At 44.9% G+C, this 17714-nt stretch overlaps 1 protein-coding gene across 1 annotated transcript in view; it reads left to right on the top strand.

Annotated features, from left to right (window-relative positions):
- The window catches only part of cdkal1 (CDK5 regulatory subunit associated protein 1-like 1), a gene marked incomplete at its 3' end in the record, with an annotated part of 256138 nt that overhangs the window by 21185 nt on the left and 217239 nt on the right, over positions 1 to 17714 (top strand). Inside the window, exons 4-5 of the mRNA XM_084471876.1 lie at positions 15309 to 15393; positions 17115 to 17118. Of these exons, the coding sequence (XP_084328002.1) occupies positions 15309 to 15393; positions 17115 to 17118 (89 nt within the window). The remainder of the gene's footprint in view (positions 1 to 15308; positions 15394 to 17114; positions 17119 to 17714) is intronic.

Below are 17714 nucleotides of genomic sequence, written 5' to 3'. Positions count from 1 at the left end.
CACACACACACACACGTGTTACAATCTTGTTGACCTGCTCATGTTTCTGTATCCAACAGTCTCACATAAACACAAACGGAGAGATACAGACACACACACATGCTCACACACGCACACTTTATTGAATATAAACTGCCATCTCCTCAGGCAAACAGCAAACGTAATCACATTTGTAATGTCTTAGAAAATGTGTCAATATTTGCCGGGTCTGTTATTGTTGTGAAATTGGAAACTGATTGCCGTTACTACAGTGCACATGATTTTGACAGTTGACTTGAAGGCACACACACACACACACACACACACACACACACACACACACACACACACACACACACACACACACACACACACACACACACACACACACACACACACACACACACACACACACACACACACGCCACCATGAGAGAGATAGAGAAGTCTGTTTTGTGTAATGAGGCAATATTCATGAGTACTTCACACTGTCACTTCTTACAATGTTGAACGAGTAAAAAACCATGACGGCCACTGTCATGGACAAAAATGCACATAAATTATGTCTAGCAAACTGCTTTTACTATTAGTTTCAAACAATATAGTCTATATATTTATGTTAAATGCTTTTGTTTGCCTTATTTTGGACTGTGCTTTGTGTTTGGATAGTGTGCGAGCTGCCCAGCAAAAGCTAGTTCCTAGAATAATTTGTCTCTTACTGGGTAAGTCATTCCTAATTCCTGACTAATTCCCTTGTTGTTCAAACATGAATGTAGAAAAATCTACTTTCAAATGTCACCAGTCCCTGTTTCTTGTCCTCATTTGCTCTTTATGTGTATTCAAAATTTGTTTTGGGTTGATGAAATAAACTTAATTCAAAGCAAATTGTAATATTGGAATGATCTGGCAAAATAGTAGGAAGAGGCATTTTCCCATCCTCCATTCATCAGGCCATGTATTAGTGTTGGCATGAGAAAATGACAATAAATTGGCCATGTATTAGTGTTGGCATGAGAAAATGACAATAAATTGATTGATTTGGCATTAGTTTAACCACTAAGATAACGAGATGAGAGATTAGATTACAAATTACAGCGAAAAACATCACCGGACTGTGTGCTGGGAAATCCATTTGAAATGAATAATTAGGCCCTCGAGCAGCTCATGCAAGCTGCACAATGCGTTTATTTAAGTATGAATGTATTTAATTTAGCAATGAATAACCCCTGTCCTCACTTAATGGATCATGCAATGGACCTCCTGTCCAAACATCGGGTCAGCGGTCTCTTCACACCGATCTGCCAGGTCAGTCCCCCATGACGGCTCTGTTTTTCAGCCAGGCAGACTTTGGGAATGTCCCTCTCCCGCTGGTTGTTGCATCGGGTGGCTAGACATGCCCGTTCCCGTTTTAGACGTCATGTATTCGGTTACTTCGTATCACTTTTACGGCACCCCTACTGACCCTTCTCCTTTTTCCAACGGCGATAGTAGTAACACTTCAAAGTTTGCATCAAAGCCCCCCCCCCCCCCCCCCCCCCCCCCCCACCTCCACGACCTGCCGTGGATACTCTCCTCACCGCGGCCGGCCGGTCACGCTCTGCGGCAGCTGCCCGCTGGAGCAAATCAAAAGGGGCGATTGGAAGCAGGCCTCTGCAGGGGCGCCCCGAATCCTCTCCTGTAGCCCCGCTGCATATTCACTGCCGCTAGGAAGTACACATACCAGGGGGCCCACGGGTTGGGTTGTGAGGGAACGCAGTGACTAACATGAGAAGTCACCAGGAAAAACTCTGGATTATCATCGTCAGTGGATGGTTATTAGATCTATAGTTCCCAAAAGTGCGTGTCATCTTTCCTTGATTGCATAATCAACAACATAAATATAGACTAGAGTTCATGGATTCAATGTTAACAGAGCGGACTGTAGTCTACTCTTAAGGCCATGGTATTGAGCATGTCGTTGGCATTTTGCGTGCGATCGGTCGCGAGCACATAACTACACTAGGGACCCTAGGATGCTCAATTATTCGACGATTGGCATCTTGGCATGTTTTATTTTCCGTGCAGTGGAAATCCTACTTATGTGTGGGTCACTTCTTGTGAGTAAGCTGTTGCCATCTCATCTCGTCTCACACTGGAAACCAGACTGAACTGCTGGGTTATAGACTCTATCGCTCTCCCCTGACCGTTTCTGTGGGCTTTGGGAGATGGACCCCTGTCTACTGTATCATTTGAATTCAAAATGCAGTCCTCTCTTCCAACCGCCGCGGACAACCGCCAACCGCCGGACAAACCGTTGACAAACCCTGAGTAGATTGTTTCAAGTCCAACAGTTTCAATCCCACTTTGTGTTCTGGTTCGACATCCCTGCCCCACTGCGACCGGCGAGCTGACATCTGGCCGGGCCCAGCCCAGCATCTTCTATCGGACTTGTTATCTGACTTCTCAATGCTCTCTGACTCGTAGCCTCCCCGCTCTGAAGTTATTATTTTTTTTATGTGAATCTCCTCGCCTACATCTTATTCCAGCTCATTCCCTTTCCTCCCCTCAATGTAATGGACTCAAAGGGTTGTTTAGGACCGTTCTCAAGTGAGCGGCCGTTTTTAAGATGTTGTGGAACTGTTGTGTTGTGAACGCTCTGGTGGGCGCCATGCTGTGCCTAACACAGCATGCACTGCCACAGTTATGCACGCGTGCACGGACGGACCCACGGACGCACGCACACACGCACACACGCACATACTCACCCCCAGAACAGGGTGCTAGGGGACTAGGGCAAGAGCCTGTCAAGATCCTTATTGATGTTGTTTCGATATAAGTTTGTGTGTGCGTGTGCGCGTGCCTTTGTCCGTTTGTGTCTTCTTGGTTGGGCCCATTTTCCCCCAGTCCCACACATGTTATGGCTTTTCTCAACAGTTACCATTTGCATATACGTTTCCTGTCTTAGACAGGAAATGCAAAAGGCAATCCAGGAAATCCAAATCTGCAATCTACATTGCAGATTTGGCTATATGAATAAGTACATAAATCAAAGTAGCAACCATACATTCAAACATGGCTCTCCTGTTGTTGTGGTAACGCCTTGGTCAGGTGATCTTTGAGGTAAACGTACCACTGCATAGGAGTTTAGCACCATGGATGTCTTAGATTAGATTAGACACAGAGGTTTTCTTATGTTAACAGTATGATTGGTGACTCAACATTATAATGGGTTCTGCTTGTTAAAGCCACAGGGGGCATCTGTCCTGGTTGACTGTATTTTGGGATACTTATGAAAATAGATGCCACTAAAGTTTAGTATTTAGTTGACAAATCCACATAAGCAATACTTTTTGCATAAGATGGCCACAATAAGAAAACAAAAATGTACGCATTCCCATATATAAAAAAAAAAAAGTGTAACCGTCATTTACTTTAAAAAAAAGTATCCCTTTGAAATAACACAAACACAGTTTTATCTTGCCGGCAAACTATTATTGTGTGTGTGTGTGATGGGTGTGTCTGTTCATGCATATGCTCATGACAACTGAGTAATATCGCCACCTGATTGACAGATAAACAGACCACTGATCTCCCGTGTGGACCCTGTGTGCGTATAAACACCCTCTCTGTGTGGGTGTTTGTGTTTGCAGAGTGTCACTCTAAGTCAAATATACAATTTTTTTTCTTCTTACACTTTGCCATGGCTAGCGAGCACAAAAAGACACACAGGCTGGCATGGTGAACACACACACCAGCACGCCCACACCTCCCTGAGGAGAATGAACCTTTTAGACAGCAGCACTGCCGGGAACGGTCCTGTTGTCTCTCTCTCTGTCTGGCTGTGTGGGTGTGTCTGTCTCTCTCTCTCTCTCTCCTGCTCTCCTGCTCTGTCTCTCGCTCTCTCTCTCTCCTTCTGTCTCTCTCTCTCTCTTTTTGCCTCTCTGCCTCTCTGTCTGTGTGTCTGTAGATTGCTTTCTTAAAGAAGTCATCAAGGGTTTTTTTCCTAGCAGAAGTTAATTTCGATGTTTCCTTAGCTCAACTGTTTCCACATTAACTGTATTAACCATGTTAATGTCTAACGGAAAACCATCCAAGATGCCCAACAAACCGGCATGCCTATTTTTTTTTTAAAATAAAATTGACAAACATTCGAGTGGGACTTTGGTACGGTGACACATGAAGCTATTTCACATGAAGCATTTGTGCATATGTGCATGCTCCTCGTCAATTGGTGACCCCACACCTGAGCCTCTCTCATGAAAATGTCTCTCTCTCTCTTTACTCATTAAGACCGCAGCCGGGGTCATGCTGGAAAACACACAGAAATGTTCTCTTTAACACGTCTTACATAACCTCCCCTCATCTGATCTGGGCCAGAAGTTTGAGTGACCTGCCTCACCTCCTCACCCCTTCACCCCCCTCACATTCAGCCCTCTGCAACGCACGATTAGCCCACGCCGCGGCACACCGTCCACCTTCCCCTCAGCGTGGGGGCCAGGCGGCCGCCCAGGACGGAGGCCCCCAAGTCAGCCGGGGCCAGATGGTGTCCCGCCCAGCCGGTTAACCAGCTAGCTAGCCATCCAGCCGCGCAGCCAGGCAGACGACACCCCGACCCCGCTGCTCCCCGCTGCTCCCCGCTGCTCCCCGCTGCTCCCCCCCTGCTCCCCCCCAGCTACCCCCTGCTCCCCCCAGCTCCCGCGCTCAGACACTTCCCCTTAGCTCAGTCAAGTGTGTCCGCTCACCCCAGAGCCATCCTTCTACCCCCCCGCTCCCGTCAAGACCCCCCCCCCCGCAATCCATCCCAAGGTCAGTGTGTGTGTGTGTGTATGTGTGTAACAGGGACGGTATGAGGATAATGCATCTGTGATCGGGAGATATAAGGGAAAGAGACAGGATGAGAAGAGTGTGTGTGTGTGTGTGTGTGGGGGGGGGGGGGTGAAAGTAGGTCATGGTTTTGGTGGTTCACATAGTATTGTAGTCGCAACCATCAGGAGAATCATATTGACCCTCAGGGCGAACGTCTGCACACACACGTGCACGCACACAAACACACACATGTGCACGCACTCAGGCACACGTACCGGTACACGTGTCTCTGCTCCCGCCCTCGTATATCGTCTTACAGTATTCAGAAACACCAGTGATCCCTTTTGGTTTGCTATGGAAACCAGTCTCACACCCAAACATGTGTTTCGGATAAACATGTAAGAACACATGTTGGGGTGATTTTGAATAGACATCCTACTTTAGCGAGATAGTATTTGATGTCAGGATGATTCAACCCTAACTCCCCCAGTCCTCCCTTACAGGGGGAGTATGAGTGCATAATGTGTATGACTTCTATACATCCCGTGTTGGTGATGTAATCACGGCAAAGGCCAACTGTATCCTCAAGTTAAACAGATGCCGGTCGCGTCTCGATTGATGCGTCTTGCGAATCAGCCGGGAGTATAATTTGACCAGAATGTCTACATTAAGCCCAGCATCAACGTGATACCCCTGTAGGAACTTCAGCATGAACGGTGATGTTTGCAGCTCTCTGTAGCAGGGCCGTAGCTCGCCGCTCCCGCCGTAGGGTTGGACATCCTGTTTGTACAGCTGTTTAGGGGGAGTGTCCGCGGGTAGTTCGGAAAGTTAAAGTAGCCCCCGTCGAGGCAGCGGCGGTATTAATGGAGACCAGGTTAGACATAATATCTATCATCAGGAGGCATTACGAGTGAGGGCCGGGAGGGAGAAGAGCGAGGGCCCGGGGATTAAAGGGCCGCGTGTGATTGGTTTACGACGCCTGGGAGTGGGAGCAGGACTCCCAGGGTTCGGTCTCCCCCCCCGTACATAAATAAAGCAAGGATCTGAAGGCGAGGGCTGCCTGCCTGCCTACCAGGGCAGACTCCCCTCAGCCACCCTGTGATGGAAACACAAGAGGAAATAGAAGGGAAATTGTTTACTTTTTATATTTGCGAGAGAGTAAAATGTGAGACACAAAACAGCCACCCAACACTGTACCGCGCGCCTGAAATCCAACAGATTCCAAGGCAACGTTTTGGATTCCATCTTTCAAGTGTCCAATGGATAGGTCTATTTTTGGTGTTTGACGCCCTTTTCAAACCTTTTCTTAGAGCGCTCCTTAGAATTATTCGTAACAAGTTAGCGTTGGTGTGTTATTGCAATGCAAATTTACAGAATAAACAAAAAAAATTGAGCTCTGTCACTCTCGCTCTCTCTTGGTTGGGGGGGTGTAAATGATGCGGCTAAGAGCTGAGACCCACACACGGGAGTAGAAGAAGGGAATGCCATCGCACAAGAGGAGATTGTTTTCAACAGAAGGAGCCGAGGAACAAGCAGGGAGGGATAATGAGAGCTATGGATCGGGTGGTTAAATAGAAAGAAAAGGACAGGGTGAGAGATGAAGAAAAGCGGCTGGCATTTGTTGTGTTAAAGTATCAGGTACATGCATGCTCGTCCAATTACACCCGTCATCGCCTCGCTCTTCCATGCCTGTAGTTGGGACTCATTTTACCGCACCATACTTTTTTTTTTTTTTTTTATACCAGTAAAATACTGTCATTTACAACACCTCTGCAAAATAGTTTTTGCTCACTTTAGATTACCATTGCAGATGAGTCATTCTGCCCTCCTTTGAAAATTGCATCTAGATTGTATCGTCAGTCGACACTGAGAAATCATATATCCATAATGTCTCCTAAAAGCAAGCATGAGTGGAACTAGCTTGGTACATTTTGGGCTATTTTGTTAAAATGGTTCAAAGGTGAATCGGTACCATAGTGATGTAAAAAAAAGAACAAAGTGCCACCATCAGTCCTGCCCTCCCGTCCATCGACTTTGGAGGTACGAGTTAATCTCACAAGTTCATCCATTCACACTGGATTGGATGTTTTCCTCACAGTGCCCCAGGCTGTCGATAGAATATTGATGATATAATGGCCCTGTGGCGTTCTGTTGCTGTGTTGCCCAGTTAGGGCTATCTGAACCTCAACAGCCGCCGGCTGGCCCTTCCCTCTTCTCAGTGCTGCCTCCTTTTGAAAGATAACAACAGCTTGATCATCTGACTCCTTGCTCTTCTTTCAAGGCTAAACCTTGTGTTTTTACTCAAACGGATGAAACACTAGGATCAGTCGGTTGAGGCTTTCTCTGTCGTTCTTTTGTCAGTGTTTTTCCACTGCGATGTCACAGTATATTTTGTGTCCAATGTCAATATTGGATATCAGATAAGATAAGTCTGCATTTGTCAACTTCCTAACTGCTGTGTCGATTCCAAGGTGTACTGTTTCAGGCCAACGGCAATCCGCAAAATACAGCTTATATCCAAACTGATAATGTATAAATGGGAAACATCTAAATCACATCATATTAAAGGCACTGTAGTACGATTTCAGAGAGAGAGCAGAAAAAAGATCCAATAACGTCCCTCTCTCTGCAACTGTTTCCACATTTACTTCAGTAGTCTGTGGTCTACAACTGCCCCTTCCAGATGCCAATAATAGAAAAATGTGTAAATTCTTTCATTAACATTCAATTGGGACTTTGGTACCAAGACATTACACATTTAGCATGTGGATAGCTTAAAAACATGTGCGGCCAACATGTGCACGAGTGACCCCACAGCTGAGTTCTTTCTCTCTGTCGTTCTCTCTTTCTTGTTCTCTCTCTCTCTCGTTCTCGTTCTCTTGTGTGTAAGTACACGGAACAATTATCCAAGCACATACGGTACTTAAGCAATTACAACAATGCATACACCACTGCAACTAATGTTTCTCAAACAAAGTGTGACTTGACCAAGCCCGAAACATCTGCTATACGTGTAATCCTACAATATACCTGTTTAAAATGGCACTATTGTGTTTGACAAGAAGTGTTTGAGGGCAGGTGAACAAAGCCTTCTGTTTCTTTTGTAGATTCAGTCCCAAAGCAAGAGCTATCCAACAAATAGTATCTGTTTTATCGAAATGTTATTCTTCTGCTGCTCTCCTGCTCATCCATCATCTATCCTCGTCCGTTGCTCATTTTGCAACCTGATCCCTGTACTTCTGTTCATGTCTGTTATCGGACTCTCACCGTTCCATCCCTCTCTCATCGCTCCCTTCCGTTTATTACTATCGTTTTCAGTTGGCCTTCCCTCTCTCCCTGTCGTTCGTCTCGGCGTTCCTGTTCACGGACCCTCTTCATCACTCCACCACTTTCCCTCCTTCCATTGTCTTTTTTCCTCCGCTATTATTCTTTTTCCTGGTCTTTTTTTTCCCCCCAAACTTTTCTTTGCCCCTGCTCCTCCTGTCGTTTGAATTATCCCTTTTGGCTCTGTTTTCATCTGGGTCGGCGGGACCAGCCAGGGCTCGTGTGTCCCCTCATCCTTCTCTCTCTCCCCCCTCTCTCCCTTTTCCCCCGATGCCATCCATCACTCTATCTATCAGCCTTTCCTATTTGCTGCACACACCTGCTCCCTGACCCGTGTCTCCCCGTCTCTGCCGAGGGAGGGCTGTGATTGAAATGGTTTATATATGACCCAGGATCAAGTATGCATAAATAAATGTATATAAAGAATATGTAGGAGGATCCACTGCGACGAACAGACACACACCAAAAATCACAGCCTCCGTCGCAGGGCTCTGTTTTGCGTGTCCGATGGAATCGGAGTCGTACCAAGCTCTGAAAAGATGATGCAAAAGACTTGATGATGGTATGCAATAACGCACGTAAACACTCACAGTTGCATAAAAGCATTCGACAACGTTCCTGATTCCTGGCAACAAATGTCAGAATCAAGTCACCATGTTTGTGTACTAATAATACTAGCATAGCCTAGCCATTGGTCAGTTCATAATAGAGGGACTGTGATGACTTTCAACAGTATGATTTATGAACTAAAACTAAATTCCCTAGTCTGACTTATTTTTTCTAATCCAATATCCACAATCCAATCATATTCATGAAGCATGAGCTGAAAGCATAATTGGGGATCCTGTCATTGGCCAAATTTGCTTTGCTGTGTGATTGACAGTCTGGCATGCAGCATGATGGCTGATCTCCCTCACTTTAAAAACCACGATTGACGAGTATATTTGCAGAAAGTCTGATTTCATGGCCATGTAATCCCATGGACTGGCTTTTGCTTTCCTTCACATATTGGCCAAGTGTGAATCAGAATCTATGTAATGTGAATTATTGCACTACACATCTGACGGCTAATTGTCCCCATGTGGGTTTGTATGCTTCTGTGTCTTTCTTCTGACAAATGTACTTTTTGTGAGTGGCTTTGGATAAAAGCGTCTGCTTAATGTAAACTGGGGCTTTGACTTTTGCCCAAAAATCACATTTGAAGTTTGTTTGTTTATTAATATTAATATTCAAATATATTTGAATATGTATTATTATAAAACAGGTGGTTTAAAATCAAGCAATCTGATTGGTTGCTAACTGTTTGGAGAGTTCCGTATCATGCCGCGCCAAACTTTAACTGTTCTATTCTGTTCTATTTATTTATAAAAGCAATAGCATAGTTCACTGAAGCCTAAAAATATGTTGATTGATGGAGAGGGTGGAAATGTTGTAAAGCATTAGGCACACGGTGAGTGAAGGGTTTGAATTATCTTTTCATCTTTTAGGGGGTCTCGCTATGGCGCACCGCGCACATAGCCTTACCATGTGCAAAAGCACCGGTATTTGTTTCCCGAAACGTTCTTTGCTACGAATCTCTTTCGTACGTCGTTCGTTGGTAAGGTTGATCTGAAGCGCTCGTAGAACCTTCTTAGTTCTACCGTAGTGATGTTTCAGCTCCTGCAGTCTCCGCCACTGTACAGTAACCTTTAGAAATCCCTGTTGTGCATGTTCATTCCAAGTTCGCATCCGTAGCCAATTGAGGCCAAATGAAACGGCATGTTTGAATTGAGGATATTGTCTTGGCTGTTCTTTATTTTGGGCCGTGGGTACAGCAGGCAAGGTCAGCTCGACTCGCTTCCAATAATTAAAAAAACTTGCAACTTCAAAAAATGATTTTATTTATTTTACAATTCAAAAATGAACAAAACTGTCTTCTAAATTAAGGAAATGATACTGGGAAACGAATAAACCATTATAGCAATGAGTGAACTTATAATAATAAGCGATAATAGTAAGCAATCTAAATACTTTTTGCAACCACCGCCTCTTTCCCTTGACATTTAGTTTTCACCTTAAATATGCAACAGATGTAATTAAGGCAACCTGGTCTCACAGGAATCCGTGAAATGAGTCTGTCTATGTCCCGTTTACAAAAAATAATGCCCATAAAAGGTTAGAATATTAAGGGCTGCCTAATATTCGTTTAAATATTATATATTTTTTTAATATTCAAATTATATTTGAATAACGAAGTTTGGAGTCAAAGCCCTAATGTAAACGTTATGGTGCTTGCTACAGTATTGTTTTTTGATACACAATTGTTGTTTCTCAGGCTGTAAAGCGACGACGAGGGATCTTTTATGGCTGACCTAGTCTCACAAATCAGTAATACTGTGTGTGAACTGCAGACAAACTCAGATCTGGGTGAACTGGGTGTTTTTCAATATTTTCTTAAAATTTGTATTGACCAATCACGTGGCTGGAGTCAGGGATGTGCACGCCCATAATTGGTAAGCACAAACTCGTGCCTGCTGTAGGAAACTGTAAAATTAGTGTCTGTAAAGGTTTCAAATCCTCACCGTGTCGACTAGCCAATGCAGAAATACACTTATTAAAGTCCCTTCCTGAAAACTTCATTCACTCATACGAAGGACCTTTCTTTGGTAGAAACAAAGAAAGGTTCTTTCTACCAACTACTACGTCTCTATTAATGCCATAGTGGTTGGTATCCGGCCCAGGCTCTGTGCCGTCTCCATCCAGTAGTTTTGCTATAACATAGGACCGCTGGATCCCAGATTATGTCTGGTTTAACAAGGAGACACTGCCCTCACACAGACGTCAGCGATCAATTCATTTATTTGTTCATTATCACTGCACATTTCTCAGGGAAGCAACTTGCCGTGGCTTACCTTCTGAACCTCAGCCCCCTGCCAAGATCTAATTCAAAATGCTTTATTGACACGCCTGTCAACAATATTAGCACTGCAGGTGAAATACTATTTGTGACAAGACAATGATGAATAACAAAAGTACATTTTGTTTATGCGTGTGTGTGGCTGAGTTTAACTAGGATGGTCCGTCTCTCTCATTTTCTCTCTCTCTCTCTCTCTCTCCCCCCCCCCCCCCCCCCCCCTCCAACTCCCTGTTTTGCTCTCCCTCTTTCAACCTCTGTATCCAGTCCTAGAGTCAGGGTCCTGGAACTATTATTAGTATTATTGATCTGTGCTTCATAAAACCCTAATCTATAATAGTCCGTCAGTTCTATAATAGAGGAAATGGGCTGATTTATGACCATGCCCGATTTTTACAAACACACACACACACACACACACACACACACACACACACACACACACACACACACACACACACACACACACACACACACACACACACACACACACACCAGAATGACTTTATTTTTGCCGTTCTGATTCTGTACTATCAGATACAGGCTGAACCGTCAGACTGTGGATCAAGTGTTCTTCTCTATTAACATGGCAGGCTTGATTTGCCATGGCATGCAAATCATAATCAAACCAAATTGCGACCCATTGGCTGGATTGCAACGTCGTAGCAAATCCCCTCTATGCAAAGCCAAGTTTGGAGGTTTGTGTCAACATACTTTTAGGTTGGAAGGTTGGACTTTTAAGTGCATTCACTTAAATCATCTCCTCTTGGTTTCTCTGCCAATGATAGAATAGGCGAGCGATATCAGGGATGAAATAAAGTTGTCTGTTCGCGTAGGTTGTAAGTTGTTTGTTGTGGTACAAACATGAATTATAGGTCTGTGGTTATGTGGTAATTTTTGAGCCTATGCAGTAAAAGTAATGGATTGAATCGTTTTGTGGCTCCGGCTGAATCAAGCACTTTTTCATTTTGTGAGTAATTGCATGCCAACATAGGGAAAGGATGTAAATGGACAGTGAAAAGTGGTAATTTTCCATCTGTAGTCCGACGGGCCCCCACCCATTTATCAAATATGTGTTCTGTTTTCGCCTCCTCTGGATCTGCTGTTCATCTCTCCTCCATCCTGGGGACAGCATCGCATTATGACCCACAGTGCCAGCACATTGATTTACCACACCTCCTATTTCCTCATTAACTACTTTAATATTCCTATTGAAATGTCAACCCCCCCCTCTCACTGTCTGTCTGTCTGTCTATCTGTCCCTATCTCTCTCTGTCCCTCTCTCAGCTAGTCTCTGTCTTTCTTCCTGCCTCTCTCTCTCTGTATCTCTCTCTCTCTCTCTCTGTGTCTCTCTGTGTAGACTAACCCTCTCTGTCACAGGGAGGCACAGTAAAAACAACCCCTGGCTAACCCAGCTGGCTAGCTAGAGTTCCAGCATGTATCAGCCTCTCTGAGCGATTAGCCCCCACCCCACCGACTTATAGTGCTGTCATGAGCCCACAGCAATGCTGCCGCTGCGTATAAGCACCTCCAAATCAGAGCCCCGCTGCACTGAAACTGCAGCACCAAACCTCCCGCTGCAACAGAAACAAACACACCCCACGGACACAACCTGCCTCAAAGCCACTGCTTTTGTCAAACAACAAGCTAGAATAAAATCGACACCGCATTGCATGGAGTCAGCCCTTGATTTGAAATCTGTACACCGACATTTTTAGACATGTAAATGCAGTTTAATGCAGTTTATCTATCTCCTATGTTATACTTCATTCAACTGATGATGACAAGATGATGGACAGAATCTGTAGCCAACAACACTCTGAGTCTGCGCCCAATGGGCTCTGTACAGGTCGCAAGGTCGGAGTGCTTTTAAAGTTGGAATCAGCAGATGGCTCGTCTCATTAGCGTCACACCTATTTAGTGGTGAAAAGTTTCAGAGATCAGAGGGCCTCAGGGTCCTGAGTTAAACACAGACTTCAATTGAGTATGCTGTTGTGGACCGGATCTTGGCCCCAGTCTGATGGTCCGATTTGGGAGCAGGCGGAGTAGCAGTGCTTTTTGACAATCTGCAAGGGAAATTGTTTTCGTTTTCTGGAGTCAATTGTGCCAGTAAATGGTCTGGCTTTGCTCTGAAGAACTTTTCTGGTCCTTTTAATTTCCTTTTCCTTCAACTCCATCAAACTTGCGTCCCGTTTCTCCCTCTCAGAAGCCTCTCTCCCTCCCACTCTCTCATATTCTAATATTGACTCGGAGGTCTGCAATCTCACGGGGCTGTATAGTGCAGGATGTTACTCCTTTTAATTAATGTGTTTGTGTTTGTGAGAACAAATGCATTTCGTAAGTGTTCCTATGGCCATACTGCATTGTTAAGCCTATTTCACTGTACAAGCGTGTGTGTGTGTGTGTGTGTGTGTGTGTGTGTGTGTGTGTGTGTGTGTGTGTGTGTGTGTGTGTGTGTGTGTGTGTGTGTGTGTGTGTGTGTGTGTGTGTGTGTGTGTGTGTGTGTGTGTGCGTTACAGTGATGAAGAGGTTGTTATTGTCGTTAGGAGCAGCCTCCCCCAGGACTGAACGGAGAGTGCAACCACACAGCTGAGACCACTCCCACCGGCCCTGTGTGTGTGTGTGTTTATAATGCAAAAAACTAGACTAATAAAGGTAGGCAAAACAGGCCGTCCTGTGGGTGTTTCCCCAAGGCCGATCAATAAAGTTATGTGACCTTCTCTTGCGGACCCTGTCACAATCAAAGCGAGTCGCCTGCGCGTGGCGCATACAAACAAACCCAGCAATCTGAAAACAGCCCCGTGATTTATGGCCCTCAGAGCCACTATTATTCATGTTGCTCCGCTGGTCGGCTGAGTCCTCTTTAACTCAATCCAAGAGGGTTCAAATGGGCCGCTGCCTCCCCGCTAGACCTAACCCACATTCTGCCCGTTTGTTCTCTTTTTAAAGGCTGAATGGATGCTGGATGGTGCTGCACTAATGCATTGTGTTCTTACATCATTCACACACTGCATTGTTTTTTTTTGTATAGTTTGTTTCCCTTAAGACACACATAGGGGCGATCATAAAACAAAGCTACATTTTTGGTAAAAAAAAAAAAAAAGTACAATAACACAGTTGTTTCACAACATTAATCAAACTGATGACATGAATTAAAGAGTCAAGGTGGCCCTTAAGCTCTGAGGTCCTTAGTTTTGTATTTAAAAGTATGAAAGTATGCGTGTGTGTGTGTGGGCAGGTGATACGTGTGTTTAAAGAGAATGAAAGAGAATGACAATGTTGCCAAAATAAGGTGTGACTGGTCACACTTTTCACTACATGCTGTGACCCACACACGTGTGTGTGTGTGTGTGTGTGTGTGTGTGTGTGTGTGTGTGTGTGTGTGTGTGTGTGTGTGTGTGTGTGTGTGTGTGTGTGTGTGTGTGTGTGTGTGTGTGTGTGTGTGTGTGTGTGGCACACGTCTTGCTTATGAAGACCCAACATAAGAGTATTGTGAATGCTTGACTGCTACAATCTAGTGTGTGTGTGCGTGCACGTGTGTGTTCACATGCTTGACTGCGGAAGGAGAACAGAATGCTAAGTGAAATATCTGGTTCAACCTGGCGTAAAGGAGCTAGCTTTACACGACCACCGCGGCTTGTCCCCTGTGTGTGTGCGTGCGTGTGTGTCCTGGCCGTGCCGTGTGGCGCTCGCCATCGGTGCCTGGAGTGTAGCTGCCGAGCCTGGTGTCACAAGACAGAACATTGGCCCCTTTCTCCTGATGGATGCATGAACCCGGCCAAGTCCAAATTATACCCTTGGTCGGGTACCGTGTGATGTCCACATCGGTTTGAGTGTGAATGATGAAGATTGAAGGGACATACTTAAATGGGAATGTTATGACAATGTGATTGCTGATGGGAGGTTGGGATAATGGTTAAAACATTTTATTGCGTCTAACAAGAAAGTTATAACAATTAATGCATCTTAATGAATCCATATTCGTGCAATTAGCGGTGATTATGGAAATGACATGGAAAACAATCTTTATTTTTTTTCGACGTGAGAACAATTGTGAATGATATTTCAATAATTAGAGCGCAAGAGTTGTTTCTCGGCTATAACAGCTTGGTGTATCTATTATCTTTCATGTTCTCATTCATTATTTGTAATTGACGGACGTTGAGATGTATATCAATGTACTTTTTGACGCTTTCTTGACAAGACACTTGGTCAAGGTTAAGGTGTGGCGGGTGCATCCCCCTGCGACGCGCTGTGGTTCAGAGACCCTGTGGTCCCGGACTAAGGCTTCTCTCTCCCCTTCCTCTCCCTCCTCCCCTGTGTTCAGACGACCCGTCAGAGGCTGACCTGTGGCTCCTGAACAGCTGCACTGTGAAGAACCCTGCGGAGGACCACTTCAGGAACTCTATCAAGTAATGGAGCACACACGCTCACACACATCTGCATGCGCATGCACACACACACACACACACACACACACACACACACACACACACACACACACACACACACACACACACACACACACACACACACACACACACACACACACACACACACATATACACACACACACACACACATATACACACACATATACACACACACACACACACACACACACACACACACACACACACACACACACACACACACACACACACGTTGTTGCAGCTTATTACATTTTGCGCATTACATTTTGCGCAGAGCTGCTATGACAGGAGCAGGATACATTCTCACGCACAGACTACTTTTAAATTACAAAGTTTATTGGGGAAACAAGCTGTACATTATCCATATTATTACAATTTACACACATGCACATACACATGCACGTGTGCTTACACCCCGCACATGCTCATACACAAACACACGCACACAAGCACACCTGTACAAAATATGAGCACATGTACAAAAATACACATGTACCTACAAAAACACACATGTACACAACACACCGACACAAGCAGAAGCACACACATGCACAAACATGCTAACGCACAAACAAGCACACGCATACATACTCCACTAACACCAACATTTTTATTTTCGGGGGGGGGGGGCAACACAGGCCGTTTTTTTTATACAATATACCATTTTAATCTATTAATGATAATTTATTAATGATGAACACATGGGCTGTTTCCAACATCTCCATTTTAAATGTGATCCGATACGGGACTATCCATGACTCCTACCCATGTGCCGCTGAATGTCTTATCTACTGGCTCACCAAACACATGTTTAGTTTAGCCTGGTGTGAACCCCCGCAGACGCCAGGGTGGAGCACAGCTCGTCAGGTTCAGGGTGGGGACTCACCCAGCAGCTCTGAACCTGCACAACCCCCCCCCCCCGTCACTGTGCGCCTGCAATCTCAATCTCCCCCACTGCCTCTCACTTATTGTGTGTGTGTGTGTGTGTGTGTGTGTGTTTTAATGTGATTTCCCCCATGTCTGTTCCCACCAATTCTCAAAAGGTTGCTTACCACGCCATTGAGATCTCGCACACAGACACAGATGTGTGCGCACCCGTAGACACGCACATGTACATGTGGCGGACACACACGCACGCACACACACGCACGCACATGTGCACACAGAGACACATATACACACACGTATGCGCACACAGACACCCACGCACCGAGATCTGCATAAAAACAGAGAGATTAAGCTTGGATCTATTTAGCATTTTGATTATATTTGCATCCATGAGGGAGGAAGTGCAGGAAAGGAGTAGGCATGCGTGATCCTTGCTGTGTCTATGTGACCGGTGTGTGCGCATGTGAAATTAGTTTAACAAATACAACGGAGGAGAGACTTAATGCTTGTGGTTTATTTTGGAACCTTTAGTTAAAGTTGCATTGAGCCGTTCTGGTATCAGGTCAGCAGGTCAGGTCAGGCAGCATCAGGTCATTGCGTAAAAGTTACAAACAATTAACAGCAACAACACAAAAGAGAATGTCAACATGTAAAAACGGCACACTATGTTAATACAAATCTGGGTGATCAAACCCCCGTTACTCTACTGGTGAGGGCTGTTTTAGTAAAGGCCAGAGAGACGGTTTGATTACAGACTGGTTTGATGTTGCTCAACAACCCCTAAGTGATTACATTGGGTGTTTCTATTCCAGCTGTGTGAGTGGTCTGAAGCATCAGGCTCACGATGGTGAAACACTACACACGTTGTCCTCTTTGAGGGACAAATAAAGGCTGTGTTGTGTGGCTGAACCCGGACAGTGTTGACAGGATACCCCCGGGTTAGTGGCTATCTTTGGGCCCTTTTTGAGACGTCTCATTCCAAGTGATCAGTGGTTATTATCGGCGTGTCTTTTCACCCGGCCAGACGCAGTATTTCCCGTATTTCCCCCATTATGAATGTTTGACTAGAACATCAGAAGTGAAGCTATTTACTTTGCTCTGCCCAATTTGATTAGAGCAGATTTTCTTCTTTTATGTGGCTCTGGTGTGCCTCTTCCTGTCCTTTCTGTCTCTTTCATGCCCTCCATCAGGGCTAATTCATGCAGTTTTATTTTGGAACCCAGAATGAATAGGAGAGTACTTGTCTTTGAAAAAGGTCTTTCCTGTTAATAATGTTTTCTTTTTAGTTTTTTTCGACTGGAAATCACCCCGCTGTAATGCTAATGTAATTAATGTCCTATTCAGTGGCAAGGGCACTGGACACACATGTGCTGAACAAAATAACACATTTACACACACACACACACAAAATA

This window comes from Micromesistius poutassou (genome assembly GCF_964030765.1).
Source record: "Micromesistius poutassou genome assembly, chromosome: 8".
In the NCBI taxonomy this organism is placed as follows: domain Eukaryota; kingdom Metazoa; phylum Chordata; class Actinopteri; order Gadiformes; family Gadidae; genus Micromesistius; species Micromesistius poutassou.
Note: the sequence above shows the minus strand (reverse complement) of the source record. Positions and strands in the feature narration are given on the sequence as shown.